Source organism: Orcinus orca, chromosome 3 (assembly GCF_937001465.1).
Source record: "Orcinus orca chromosome 3, mOrcOrc1.1, whole genome shotgun sequence".
Lineage (NCBI taxonomy): Eukaryota > Metazoa > Chordata > Mammalia > Artiodactyla > Delphinidae > Orcinus > Orcinus orca.
In genome coordinates, this window is record NC_064561.1 from 22,853,805 (window position 1) to 22,869,504 (window position 15,700).

General features: G+C 40.6%; 1 protein-coding gene across 5 annotated transcripts in view; it reads right to left on the reverse strand.

The window, feature by feature from the left end:
• The window catches only part of LOC125963841 (UDP-N-acetylglucosamine--peptide N-acetylglucosaminyltransferase 110 kDa subunit-like), a 673,346-nt gene extending 664,693 nt beyond the window's left edge, over positions 1 to 8,653 (reverse strand). For 3 of the 5 annotated variants that reach the window (XM_049707408.1, XM_049707407.1, XM_049707406.1), the window contains exon 1: positions 4,962 to 8,653. In XM_049707408.1, coding sequence (XP_049563365.1) covers positions 5,219 to 8,359 — 3,141 coding nt within the window. In that variant the 5' untranslated portion in view covers positions 8,360 to 8,653 and the 3' untranslated portion in view covers positions 4,962 to 5,218. Of the gene's footprint in view, positions 1 to 3,427; positions 3,482 to 3,643; positions 4,232 to 4,961 lie in introns of those variants that run through there. The other 2 variants (XM_049707405.1, XM_049707410.1) reach the window with 2 other exon arrangements.
• Positions 8,654 to 15,700: the final 7,047 nt, after the last annotated feature.

Sequence of the window (15,700 nt, forward strand, 5' to 3'; positions counted from 1 at the left end):
ACTCGAATTTGCAGTTTTTGAGGCCTAATAGTAGTGTTATCAATATATTTTCCCAAATATAAAAAATGGAGATTGTCTTTGAATTTTTTTTGAGGCAATGACCAAGCCAAATGATTGTAAGGACTGTTGTAAAAATTGAAAAGCAGTCTCTAATAAAGAAATATTATCAGTGGCTAAAAGTATATCATCCATATAATGTATGAGATATAACGATGGAAACCTTTTTCTCACAGGAGTCAAGGCCTGAGCCACATATTTTTGGCATAATGTAGGACTATTTGCCATGCCCTGAGGCAATACTTTCCATTGAAATCTCCTCATGGGTTCCTTAAAATTTAAGGCAGGCAAGCTAAAAGCAAAATGTTTTCTATCTTCAGGAAACAAAGGAATAGTGAAAAAACAATCTTTTAAATCTATAACTAAAAGATGATTATTGTGTGGTATGGCTGTTGGAGAGGGTAGGCCTCGTTGAAGAGCTCCCATTATTAGCATAGTTTTATTAACAGCTCTTAGATCCTGTAATAACCTATATTTTCCAGATTTTTTCTTGATAATAAAAATAGGAGTATTCCAAGGACTACTGGAAATTTCTAAATGCCCTAATTGTTCCAGTACTAATTGTTCTGCAGCTTCTCATTTCTCCTTTGTGAGGGGCCATTGGTCCACCCATACAGGGTCATCAGTCAGCCAAGTAATTGGATCAGCAGTGAGTGGAGAATCCAAGGCCCCTAAGAAAAAACCAAACCTTGTCTATCATTTTTTATTTTCACATCAATAGGACTGACAGTTCCTTGTTGATTTGTTCCCAGACCTTTTGTGGGAAGAAATCCTTGATGCAACATCATATTAGAGACTTGAGAGTTTGGACTATAAAGTAATACTCCCATTTCTTTTAATATATCTCGGCCCCAGAGGTTTAAAGGCAGCCCAGGCAAAACATGAGGCTGGAAATATCCTGAATGACCCTCCCTATCTTGCCATAAAAAAAAACTGACTACTTTGCATAGGAGAAGAACTTTGTCCTATTCCGTGAAGTTCTGTAATAGTAGGACTAATGGGCCAACGTTTAGGCCAGTGTACCTGCGTCATAACAGAGACATCAGCTCCAGTGTCTAACAAACCTGAAAAAACCTTTCCATTAATGGTTCATTTCATTTCTGGACGTTCTTTCCCTATCTTCTGAATCCAGTAGGCAGCATTAGACGATCCAAAAGCCTTTGTTTCTCTCTTTTGATGTTGTAAAATTTGTCCATGAGGTACAAAGGGCAAAAGTAGCAATTGTGCAATTTTATCACCAGGAGAAATAGTTATTATATTTTTAATAGTTTGTGCCATGACTTTTATTTCTCCTTCGTAGTCAGAATCTATGACTCCTGGCATAACAGTTAAACCTTTCACGGCGACACTACTTCTTCCCAATAATAGTCCCATCAAACCCTTGGGTAAAGGTCCACAGATGCCCGTAGAGAGGGCCTGAGGACCCATTTCAGGAGTTAATACATATCGGGCGGAGGTACTGAGCTCCAGTCCTGCGCTTCCTGGTGTTGCTCTGGAGAGCGAGGATATTGTATGTTTTTGTTTTTGGTTAATGTCTGATTGATAATTTGAGGAGGATACACAGACATTGCCCTTATTATTTGTTGGGGCCGGGGAAGGCCCCGGGAGGAGTTCCCCGACAGTGGTGGCCCATCCTTGTGGGCCACTGAGCAACAATCTTGTGCCCAATGTTTTCCCCTATTGCATGTAGGGCATAAACCAGGGATTTTCTGACCATCTGGAGGTTTCTGAGTAGGGAAGGAAGGACTAGGGTTAGAATTAAAAGATCTACATTCTCTAGCAAAAGGACCTGCCCTTTCCGCATTTAAAACAAGTCTTTGTTTTCTTTTGATTGTTTTTAAACCCCACGTTAGTTAATGCTGCAGCCACAGCAGCACCCTGTATATAAGTAGGCCCAATGCCTGCACAAAGGCGAATATAAGCCTCCAATGTTCCCCGTTTTCTCCAAGGTCGAATCGCAGCCTGACACTCATTATTAGCATTTTCAAAAGCAAGTTGCTTAACTACAATTGTACCAGTGAGTCTGTCCACAATGAGTCTCCCCACCGCCTGTGACAACCTATCTACAAAATCAGCGTATGGTTCATCAGGTCCCTGTCTAAGTTTTGAAAGATCTTCAGTTTTGTGTGTAGAAGGACATTTCCTCCAGGCTTGTAATGCCAAATGATTTATTTGAGGATAAGCAACAAAGGGATAAGTTAATTGATCTTGTAAAGAAAGATATTGTCCTTCCCCAATCAGCATATGATAATCAACTGGAATATTATGGGCAGCATTCTTTTCTGCTTGTTCAGCAGCCCGTTCATAAAAATCAAACTTCCATATTAAATAATCTCCACCATTTAAACAAGCTCGTGCAATAGACTTCCAATCAGCGGGGGGAAGAGCTTCTCCTGTCAACCATAGCAGCAGTAAAAGGAGCAGTGGGCCCATATTGAGCACAGGCAGATTTTCAATCTTTCAAAACTTTCAAAGGGAGAGGCTGATGCTCCCTAGTAGCTTGTTGAGGATTATTAGGACCAGGTCTTTCTATGACGGGACAACAGAAAATAGGATCTTCTCCTCGTTTTATGGCTCCTTGTACAGCGCGCTGCAAGGGACTCAGCATTTTTACAGACGTAGATTTTTGAGGAAGACAGTCCTTATTAACCTGCAGCTTTTTCACTGACTTATCTATCACAGCCATTAGAAAACCATCCTCAGGATAGTTCTCTCTTTTATGTTTACAAGCCTCATCTGTTAAGTCAAAATGTTCCTCTTCATCTAAACTATTGAAATTAATTAGCTCTTTCGGTTTAGGAAGTGGCGACACAGTAGTTAATACAGTCTCTCCTTCTGTCAGAGGCTTATGTTTTTCTGACTTTACATTCAAATCAACACTATCATGAGAAGAATCTAAACATATTTTTATCAGATTCCACAAACTATATGTAACAACAGGAGTATGAGTAGGCCCTCGAGACTCGTAATAATTTTTTAAATCTTCTCCAACTTTCTGCCAGATTTCTATGTCACCAGAGCCACCATCAGGAAACCAGGGAGATACACCATGGATATGCTGTAAAAATTCAGTCAACAATAAAGTTCAGAAACTTTATTACCCCGAGCTTTAAGCATCGAAAGTAAAACCTGAGCAAATAATTCACACTACTTTGAGGCCTTTTGCCTCATCTTATTTTACTTCTGACTATTGCCTCATGGCTCTATTAGTTTCACTTTTACTGGTGGCCACACATATTTTGCATAAGGGTTCTCTTACCTGCACTTTCTTTTTCTTTTAATTGCCTTCACGCTTCAGGTCCCTGTTCGAGTGCCACTTGCCGCGGACCAGCCGGAGAAAGAGGATCTCACCGCCCAGGGTCAGAAGGGAAGGGGTAAGGAACTGAAGTAGCACCGACGGGTGGGGTCAGAAGGACCAAGACAACTGATGGTTGCAAGGCAAATTGTATTATGCTACAGTTGCAGATTATCTAGACTAGAAATCGGAAGGTTGCCAGATGGTGGTTTACATTATCTACAGACTGTCTCGGCTCAAGATAAACTTCCCTGGGAGGAAACCCATAAACCTAGAAGCATCAAAAATAACCTGCACGTGCAGGGGGGAGACAGCTTTGCTTGTCTCATTTTACATTCTTTCTGATCTCTGGGCCCTGGTGATTTATCTCCCATGGAATGGAACAAGGAGGGGAACAAGTAGGGACAGTCCCTTCGAGCAGCGGCCGCATGCCTGGCATGTCCTTACCTGCCCTCAAGGCTGACTGTTTCCCACACGTATGTTGCCTTGTTTAAGCCTCAAGCCCTCGATCCTTTGTTGAAATACAATAATTTCATTCCTATGGTTTTCAATACCAAAAACTCAACCTCCAGGAGGGCTAAAGTCTAATTTGTACTCCAAACCAAGTAGCAGTGCAGTTCGCTACTACTGAGACTGAATCCATAAAGACTTCAAGACCACGTCCAGAAGACAAGTTATTATATATAATACCCTAGAAGGTCTGAAACATAATTATCATATACATAGCTGGTCCTTCAGAGCTTTTTACCTATAACATGTTTTTTGATGAAAGTTATTTAATGTACTGGAGATAACTGTGACTTACTGATCAAATATTTGAATACTTATACTTACCTGGGATTTCATTTCTGCTGAAAGAAAAAGGAAGAACAGGACTCACTAAAACAAACAAACATTAGAAATGAAAGTAAAAATCTTAACACACACTATCACTTTTGGAAGCAGCATAGAGGGGCAGTCAACGGTAAAACACTGGTGAAATATGTCAAAACTCTAGGCCAAAAATCCATTATTATTATCATCAGTGACAGTACCACAACTGTGCCCTTCAGAATTAATAATCACTCCTAAGAATCTTCATTTGGCACCAGATGATGCGGTTAAGAGAAACACTCTGGGAGGTTTTGAATCAGACTTGTTTTTTTGTTAGTCAAGTTACAGGAGAATTTTTAAAGTGGGGGGAAGGGAAGAACGAAACGGACCAGGAAAAGAATTTAAGCCATCATCTATAAACCAACAAAGCACTGATAGTTCCGAACATTATGTCAGACACTAAAATGACTGATATAAGCTCAAGTGGTTTACAAAACCTATAAAAAGACTACACCAGCAAAGTCCCCATTTATCTGTAGAGTTCAGAAACTAAAACAAGGAATATTTTAGCTTAAAAGCTTATCTCAAGAGAATCATACACACTTCACATGAATAAAAATACCTGAAACCAAACATTTTTAAAAGCTCCAATACCCAAAATATAAAGAAAAATATTAATTCAGAAGACTCAATCAATCCATGATAATCACAAAACGGCTGGGCAATCTCTATCTCCCTTCCACACTAACCATCCATCCCATGGAAGACCAAGGGAGATCAGACCTTCCAGACTTACCTTCCAGACCTTCCAGACACCTGGCTGCTGCAAAATTCTATGGAGACTCCTTGTGGAACAGCAGTTTCCCATCTCTTGTGTCTCTCCCTATCATGATCATGATCATGTAGGAAGCAAGTCTGGCTGTGCTATTTCTTATCATTGTCTGTCACCCATCTGCAGCATGGTATTGTACAGATAAGGAAAAAGTAGTTCCCTTTCCCCCAGAAGGTTGAGGCTCAGGTACAGGGTAATTCTCCTGTGCACACAGTCATTATTTAGGCCGACTCAGTGACTTCAACAGGCTTAATCATGTGATCAGGTTTGTTGCCAGCTGCGTAATGCACCCACATCTGTAGATAGAGCCTCTCTAGGTCCATCGTGTATTGTTTGGTGTTGAACAGAGGGCTAGATGTTCTCTGCTTCCAGACTTTGCCACGAATTTTCTTCAGGTATTCTAGATCAGTTCCCACTTTCACAGCTATGTCTTCATATTCTTGTCTATTTTGAGCAATAAGCTCAAGACAGCCTAAACAAGTGAGCTGGGAAGCTGCAACTCGGGAAGCAAGAGTCTCTCCTGGCATAGTCACCACGGGTGTCCCTGACCAAAGGATATCCATCCCTGTGGTGTGTCCATTACAGAGTGGCGTGTCCAAGCAGACATCAGCCAGCTGGCCTCTCCGAACATGTTCCTCTTTAGGAGCAACAGGTGAAAAAATGATACGGTTCTGGGGAAGGCCCATATTTTGTGCATACTGTTGAATATTAGGTTCTCCTACTGCTGGAAAACGCAACAGCCACAGTACACTATTGGGAACACGCTTCAGAATATTTGCCCACATCTGCAAAGTAGATGGGTCAATTTTATATAACTGATTGAAGTTACAGTACACAATGGCATCTTCCGGTAACCCGTACTGAGAACGTGTGGTTACAATAATGGTACGGGGAACCTCCTCTCCAGTGGCAGCCTTAATGTTGATCTGGGTAGTTGCCAGTCCATTGCTAAGACTGAATCCATTAATTGTTATCTGAATTTGTCTTCTGTTAATCATTTCAATAACTGCCTCTGCAATAGTATTCATAGGAATGACAGGCATATTAAGAGCCGTATTACTGCTGTCTGCGTTGTCTCCTCCATCAGGACATTTCATCTTGACAATCTGCACATCTGGGAGACTATCAAGAAATGCTTTGAGGTCGATGCCATTCAGCACAATCCGATTGTCATAAATGTGCCCTTTGGACTGAAAATCGATGACTGCCTTCTTCTTCAGGTGAGGGAACATATTAGCATGATCGCCAATAAAGAAAGTATGGGGCATATAAGCCAGTTTCTCAGAATACTGCTCAGCAACTTCAGCAGGTGAAGTTTCCTGATCAGTGATGATATAATCCATGAAAAGCACGCCACTGGTCCCAGGGTAGCCCAGCCACATTGCCTGAATAGGAGCTGGCCTGAGAGCAAAGAGTTCATTTCGAGCACCCCTGGTATAACCATTCATATTTACAAGGATGTGTATACCATCTTGATGGATGCGATCAGCTGCTTTCCCATTGCATGGAATCTGAGAAAGATCAATGAAATGATGGGCTTCTGCCATCACCTTCGCTCGGAAGTTTGTGCCATCATCTGGGCTCAGGGCATAACAGAATACCTCAAATTTATCAGGATTGTGCATGCCTGGAATAGACTGCATAAGATGAGAAGTAGGATGATTCCCAAAGTCAGAACTCACGTATCCTACACGCAGTCGACCATCACTGAGCTTCAAGTCTTTTGGATGTTCGTACGGTGGTTTATGAAGGACACCGATCTCATCCAAGCAGAGGTTCCCATGGCTCTCAGCAATAGCCTTCCTGAAGCCATGAGAAAGAGGATAGAGCATACTATGATGAGGCTGCACAGAAGGCAACCGATTCCTCTCCAGCTGGTCAGCCACAATGCTGACCAACTTCTTCATTCGCTCATCATAGTCTGTCCAATCACAGACAATCTGCAGGCAATGAGCCAAATCACAATAAGCGTCAGGAAAATCAGGTTCAAGCTTCAGAGCAGTGCGATAAGAAGCAATTGCTTCTGGAATATTCCCTGAATACTTGTGAATGGAAGCCAGATTGCTGTGGGCATCCGCAAGTGCAGGGTTAATCTGAATGGCACGAGTATAACACTGCAAGCCTCCCTGAACATCCTGCATCTCCTTTAGAATGTCTCCCATGTTACAGTAGGCATCAGCAAAGGTAGGACTGATTCGAACAGCCTCCTTATAATGCATCAGAGCTTCCTGCAGTTTTCCCTGCTGCTGCAATACACTTGCTAAATTTGAATGGGCAACAGCAAACTCTGGGAAGACTTCTAATGCTTTACAATACAAGCGAACTGCCTCTTCAAAGTTTCCCTGGTCTCCTTTGATATTGGCTAGGTCATTCAGAGAGTCTGCATGGGTGGGACACAGCCGCAGAGCTGTATTATAACACTCTTCTGCTTCGGCAACACTGCCCTTCTCTTCCAGAGCCTTGGCTAGGTAGCAGTAAGCATCAGGGAAATGTGGTTGCAATTCAATAGCTCGCCTGTAGGTGTCTATTGCCAGATCTATCAGGCCTTGCTCATAGTATACACAAGCCAGGTTGGCATGTACCACTGCATGATTTGGGCTCAAGCTTAGGGCACAAAGGTAAGCTGCCACAGCTCTGTCAAAAATCCGTGCCTCTTTCAAGACATTTCCTAAATTGATATAAGCATCCAGAAAATTGGGGTCAAGCGTGACAGCCTTTTCAAAGTGATGAATTGCAAGCCAAATCTCCCCTTGTGCATTGAAAACACAGCCAAGATTACTCCAAGCTACTGCAAAGTTCGGTTGCGTCTCCATTGCTTTCAAATAACATGCCTTGGCTCCTTCCAAGCGACCCAGGGCTTTGAGCAGGTTCCCCAGGTCACTGCGAACACAGTACAAATCAGGATTGCACTGAAGAGCAGAGACGTAAGCTTGTACTGCCCCTTCCATGTCGCCTGCTGCTACCAAAGCGGCTGCCAGGTTAATATAACCATCGATGAAATCTGGTTTGAGATGCAATGCATGCCGGTAATGCTCAATTGCTTCCTGCAACTGCCCTCTTTCCTTGTACACATTCCCCAAATTCGAATAGGCTTCTGCCAGAAGAGGGTTCTGTTTAATTGCCAGAGTACTAAAGTGGGCAGATCTGTCCAGCCTTCGACACTGGAAGTGTAGAGATGAAAGTAATAAAAGTACTCCAGTATTGTCTGGCTCTTGTCTCCACAGCTGCATGCAGTGTCTCTCAGCTGCCTCAAAATCTCCTGCCTGATACTCTCGATGTACCAACTCAGCTAACCCTTGGAAGGAAAGCATACGTTTCGTTGGTTCTGTGCTGTCGGCCACGTTGCCCACAGAAGACACCATCTGGAGCTTCTGGAGAGAGTGAGAAAAGGGGGTAACTGAGTCCCGCTGCCGCCACTACTGGCAAGAATGTTTCTAGAGGTAGCAAATACGAGGGCAGCAGCCGTACCACTGCTTTGGCAGGCTTAAGCGGCGGTAACAGTTACAGGCACCGAACCTTAGGAACTCTGGTTGGCCATCTACCTCTCACGCTCTTGAAATCTTAATTCTTAACCCTGCCCTCTTCCACCATTTTTCTCCTAATCAGGGAATAAAAATTACCTATACACTTGCCTTAGAAGAAATCAGAAGTCAGTAGTCCAAACACTTTTTAAAGTTTTGTTTTCTGTCCAGTTGGAAAGGAAATACATGATTGACTTTACTTCATCATTCATATAGTCAATGTGGAAAACATTAGGGCCGTGAATTTCAATACAGTAAGATCAGAAAATTTTAAATTGGCCTTCCCAAACCACTAATAAGTAACCAATGTTGTATATAATGCTAAAATCTTAGAGACTGAGTTTGATATTTTAAAAGTTCTGAAAGGATTAGCTAATTTCTCTTCTCATGCCTCAAACCAGAGTATTACTTTTTTAAAAATAAATTTATTTATTTTTATTTATTTATTTTTATTTTGGCTGCATTGGGTCTTCAATGCTGCGTGTAGACTTTCTCCAGTTGCGGCGAGCGGGGGCTACTGTTTGTTGCGGTGCCTTGGCTTCTCATCACAGAAGCTTCTATTGTTGTTCCACAACTCTATGGGTTCCTTTTTAGGTCCTATGAAGAACCCTAGAAATTAATTCATGGAATTATAGGTTTTTGCAAAATTGTCAAAAGTGAGATATTTTCACTTCCATCAGGTAAGACCAGCGTCTCTTTCTTTGCCAATTTTCCTTCTATCATATTCCGCTATGTTGGATCATATTGGAATGGCCACAGGCTTTTTTGAAATCTGGCTAAGGAGATTTTCTTTTGTTCTGTGGTTCGCGGACCTCTCACTGTTGTGACCTCTCCCGTTGTGGAGCACAGGCTCTGGACGCACAGGCTCAGCGGCCATTGCTCACGGGCCTAGTCGCTCCGCGGCATGTGGGATCTTCCAGGACCGGGGCACGAACCCGTGCCCCCTGCATCGGCAGGTGGACTCTCAACCACTGCGCCACCAGGGAAGCCCTAAGGAGATGTTTTAAGTGAGGCTATTATGTGATATTCAGACATCACCATATGTAATTGACTATATACTATCCCATTACAGGAATAACTTCCAGTACTCATACTGACTACTCTACTGACTTAACTAGCACAAGACACAGAAGCATAAGGACAAAAACCACCTTACAATATAGCCATGTCTTGCACTTCACAGCTCTCAAAGCATGTGCGTTTGAAGAAGAAAAAAAGAACTGAAAAGTACAAAACCAGAAGCTATTCTGTGGGAAATTATTTCAATCATCAGGCATGTGAAAGATAAGTCAAAGATTCAGTTCTCATCAATGCTTAGTCAAAACGGAAATTTTCTTCTGTCAAGAATATACTCCAGGGGCTTCCCTGATGGCGCCGTCGTTAAGAAGCCACCTGCCAATGCAGGGGACAAGGGTTCGAGCCCTGGTCTGGGGAGATCCCACATGCCACGGAGCAACTAAGCCGGTGTGCCACAACTACGGAACCTGCGCTCTAGAGCCCGTGAGCCACGACTACTGAGCCTGCGAGCCACAACTACTGAAGCCTCCGAGCCTAGCGCCCGTGCTCTGCAACAAGAGAAGCCACCGCAATGAGAAGCCTGTGCACCGCAACGAAGAGTAGCCCCCACTCCGTGCAAGTAGAGAAAGCCTGCCTGCGCACAGCAACGAAGACCCAACACAGCCAAAAATAAATAAATAAATAAATAAATAAATAAATGAATATATTCCATGAACAATGTGTGTAATTGAATGGTGTGAATGAGTATTTTATCAGAATCCCTGTAATGCACAAACCTATAGCAGTACTGAAATCAGTAATGCATTTATAATAGTAAATATTTATGAGGAAGTAATCCTTAGAGGTTTTCTCAAAAGTTAACAATGAAAATTAATGTGACATTATCAGTAATAAATTGTGAAGCTGAAATAAACTTTTCTAAACTATTAATAACTAGAAGCAAATTCTAATCAACCATGTTACAAGAAATCTATGTCTAAAAACTACAAAGTTTATTTCTTAAAATTTGATTTCGAAAATACATAAACTGTCGTATGAGGAGGCAGTTAAAGAATATATAGCTAAAAGAGTGGGGGAAAAGTTTTATAGAGACACATCTGGCAGTAGTTCATTTCTAAATGTCATTTTTCTAGATTTTGTGACACCTATAGTATTGATATTTGAAAGCATTTAAAAAATTGTAATTTGAAGATTTGCTACTTCCAGGTAAAATAAAATATTTTGAAGCAAAACAACGTTTCCACTGAGAAAAACAACAAAAAGCCAAATAAAATAGCCAGCATTCAATCAAAAACTTCTAGACAAACCAAGAGATAGAATCATATGGCTAAAATTCTAAGAACAGAACAGATAATACAAAAATATTTATATAACATATTGTGTATCTTTATCAGGAAAAGTCTTTATTAAGAAAAAACTTTAAAATCATCAGAATTAATATTATATTTTATTTATTTGTATATTATATTTATATATAGATATTTATATAAAGAACTTAAAGATAAAGCCCTAGTTAAGGCAGTGACAAGAGCAGTAGCAGTGGGAGTGAAAAGAAATGGTTATATTCAAGCATATTTTGTCAGGAAAAGTCCAAGATCAAATGTCTGACTGCACACATGGGATGGATAGACGGAGTGGGAAAAATCAAAGTTAACTATAGAGGTTCTAGTGAAGATGGGGTTGCCGTCACCCAACCCAAGGGGCTGCGATCATCCCCAAGGTCTAGGAGACTCAAAGGGAAGGTCATGGTCAGAGGCAAAGTTAATTGGTGGGAAAATAAGACTCCCAGTCTCTCCATCTCCTTATACCAGTTTTTTTTTTAACATCTTTATTGGAGTATAATTGCTTTACAATGGTGTGTTAGTTTCTGCTTTATAACAAAGTAAGTCAGTTATACATATGTCCCCATATCTCCTCCCTCTTGCATCTCCCTCCCTCCCACCCTCCCTATCCCACCCCTTTAGGTGGTCACAAAGCACCGAGCGCATCTCCCTGTGCTATGCGGCTGCTTCCCACTAGCTATCTATTCCTTATACCAGTTTTGTTTTTCTGCTCATATACGTAGCAGCATTTCATTCAAGGGGAAAGTCATTGATCTGACTGGTCAAATTAAACAACATAGTTCAAGGCACATTTACAGTGGTTAGTTCCTCCACAATTTAGAAAGTCACATTCACAATTTCCCTCTTCCTACACCGCGGAACACATTGGCCATTCCTCCAAAGTTTCCACTCCACAGAGTGGACCAGAGATGACGTTAGCCCAGAACTGAGAGCTTGGCATGAGATGGTGTCAGCCCCACGTAGAGCTCTGGCATAAGTTATAACCCAACCCAGCTCTACAGAAAGCTCTGCATGGAATCCTGGGAGTAAACTCAGCCATAATAATGGGATTCTGTTTTTCATTTGCTTTTCTTCCTTGCTTAACTTTCCCTGGCCACTCTGACAAACAAACTTTCAGGCATTCCTGGGCCACTCACTAACTTTATTCCATTTAATCTCATCCAGATTCCCAAGAAAATTACTAACTATAAGGAGGGAAATTTGGAACATGGTGATTTTTAGATGCCTGAAATATACAAGTCATTGAATCCAGTTAACTAGCAAATTATCTGGATCTCAAATATGCCAGTAGAATAGCAGACTAAGCTCAATTTAATGTACTCTTACTGGAGACACATGTAAATTCTGGGTCAATTTTGAAAAAGTTAAAAGCACATAGCTGAGATTAAAAGAAAGAAAGGAACACCTGCATGTTTCAGAAAGTAACAGAGAAATTAAATCCAGAGAAAGAAGAGCGGACTGATGTCTGTGGGTTCCGTTCCTTAGTATAGGCCTTATGTAAATAGGGGCTGGAGCTAGAAATCTAACATTACCTTGAGGCCAGGAATTTAGACTCAGGATGGAACAATATTGAGAAGTTGGTACAGATATCCCACAGAAATTTCATGAGGAACTGCTTAGTCCATTAAGAGGGCCAAGGGCGGTGGTGAGGAAGATTGATATCTCTTGAAAACCTTCAGGTACAGAAGACATCAACACCTCTGAAAAGTAGGCCTCTCCTTCCCAGCGTTGTGATGGCCAGGTTGTCACTAACCTGTAAGGCCCTGTATGAATCAGAAACTGCAAGGAGAGTAATTCAAAGAAAAACAGATGCAGGATGGGTGTGGCAATAAATCCTAGGACCCTATCAGAAACAAAATTAAAACCACTCTAAAGGGAAATTTTAAGAAACCAGAGCAGATAGTATCCTAACCAGAATAGAATAATAATTCTGAGGAAGTTACTTTAGTTATTTAAGTAATATTCAATGCATTTCCATGGCCAGGCCCTTTTGAAGAATTCTAAAACATATACAAACAATTCGTTTACATCTTATATATCCCACCATCCAGAGCCAAATTCACTTAAGTACTGTACTGGTGGAAATTGGGCAGCACTATGGAGACAATAAAAAGGTGTTTACCATCAAAAAACATCAAGGTAAGAAAGATAATGTCTAATTTTTAATTATCCTGTGGTTTATTGAAATCTTTTGGAAACCCAAAATAGAGAAAACCTAGGAGGCAATGAAGACTTAAATCTTTAGAGATTTATCAACTCATCTATAAAAGCTTTATTAATCTCTTCTTTTAATACCATTCCGGAGAGGTATAAATGTGTCCAGTGATAGGGTTGAAGAAGCCTGAGAGAATTTCAATTGTTTACTATTCTTGGTCAGCTATTAAGACCTTTCAGGAGCATCTTGATTTTCATGGCATCATCCAACAAAAAGCAGGATATTTTACAGAAAGTCCTGGTCCACTTTTTGGCTTGCTTTTGTGTTTATGTTTTTGGTTTTCTCACATTGGGCGGTACATTAGTCTACCTATTGCATACTCCCTCATTCATGCATGCATTCATTCAAACAATATTTACTGAGTTGAGATATTTAATTAACACCCAATAAATGATGTTTAGATGAATGAATGCGCTTTTTATCAAAGTAAGTGTAAGTACTGAGAAAAATTACAGAATGTATGATCCCAGCCCCACAAAAGTGTATAATTGTGTTGAGGATATAACATATGCTGGTGAAATAACTAATATATCATATTGGACAGTCTCTAAGTTCAAAAATGAGTTTTTATAAATAATCAGAGCCTAAGGAGGACAAAGAAGGGACAGTTCATTATGGGTTGAATCTATCAATAAATGTACATTTCAGATGAGATTTGAGATTGACCGTAAAGAAAGAAGAGGACTTAGATATATGAACAGAGAACAAAAAAGGCATGGTGATAGCATGTGCATAGATAGTGGGGCCCATATTTATGTTCTTCATTAAAGACAGTCAGAGATAACCCAAATATAACTGTTTCCATGGGTCCATTCTCAGTATCCAAACAAAACGGCAAATCCTGTCTTAGTAAAACTAATGAAAAACACAGTCTTTAACAAAGACATTGTGAAGGAAAGGGGGAGAGGAAGGCTTGCATCCCACACCACACAACAAAACTTATTTAATTATTTGTTTCATTTTCTCCCTCTGAAAATTTCCTCTCCCTCTCTCTGTACGTCTCTCTTCTCCCACATCTGGCCACACTCTACCAGCCACCTTTCCAGATCTTTCCAGAACTCTCCATCCTAGTTTCACTATGCCACAAGTTAAACATCTCACAGGTCTCCAGGACGCAACCTCATCACTTATTCCACAAAGACAAACAAAGGACACTTCTCAGGATCACGTTTCTTGGAAGGAAGAAGTCACGAGGAGTGATTATAAATAATATAAGGTGGAGAGCAGTGACTTAAAATACCATTTTTCCTCTTAGAATGTGAATACAGGGAACTTTGGGAAACTAGAAAATCTAGAAAGGATTCATTGATAATTATTTATTTTCAATGAATAAAATAAAATGTACTCATACGGCTAAACTCTGACAGATTAACTTTTTCAAAAGTTGCTTTCACACACCTTCACTATTGGGATGTTTGATAAACACATCTTTCTTCTTTCTTTGCAGATACTGGCACCAAACTTTCAAACAATAAGAACCTTCCCATAAGTCCCTTTCCAGGAAAGATTAAGGTATAACAATCCAAACAGATTTTTGCAGAAGATAACTGGTTGAAAGCACAGGAAAAGAGCTGGGTTTCTCTTTTTCAACGGTCACATAATGAGTAATGTGGGAACTGGTTTACAAAGTCTCTCTCCATGAGGGGCTAAGGTTAAGATTAGAACTTCTGAGGCCAGAAGAGCAAAATAACTACAACAACACACATATTTTCAAGAGCCGTCCTTTGGATGTGAGGGATTGATTTTTCCCACTCTTTTTTCAGCAGCCCACCTGGTGTCTTTAGTAAATGACATAAGAGAATACAGTGTGGCCAAGAAGGCTTAGATTTCCTTAGCCCCAAGTCAGATATTCTCAAGTGACTGTCCACTCAAATTAAAAAGAGAGATTTACAAGAGGAAACTGGATACAACTGAGTGTACTTTTATTTCAGCCCTTTACCTGAATGTTTTGTTTTGTTTTCAGTTCTCCACTGAAGTTGCCTACATTAATATATTTTTAAGAACATTTCCTTACGTTGAAGTATTCATTCAGTATATTCATTTACTATAATTGAGAAAAGCCAAATGACTTAGGCAAATTCATTTCTATATTGCCACAGCAGTGTATTGTGAACTAAATGACACCTGGCAGTTGTTTACTCAGATACTAACTCAGTTAGAAGGCAGAACAAGGATACCTACCCATTCAGGGAAGGAAAGGTCACTTAGCCTCTGTAGCTGTCTTAGGTCTCTTATCATCACAGTAACAAATTGAAGACTAAAAACCATACGATCATCTCAATAGATGCAGAAAAAGCTTCTGAAAAAATTCAATATCCATTCATGGTAAAAACTCTCCAGAAAGTGGGCATACAGGGAACATACCTCAACATAATAAAGGCCATATATGACAAGCCCATAGCTAACATACTCAATGGTGAAAAGCTGAAAGCATTTCCCCTAAGATCAGGAACAAGACAAGGATGCCCACTCTCACCACTTTTATTGAACAGAGTTTTGGAAATCCTAGCCACAGCAATCAGACAAGAAAAAATAAATAAATAAAAGGACTCCAAAATGGAAAGGAAAAAGTAAAACTGTCACTGTTGGCAGATGGCATGATACATA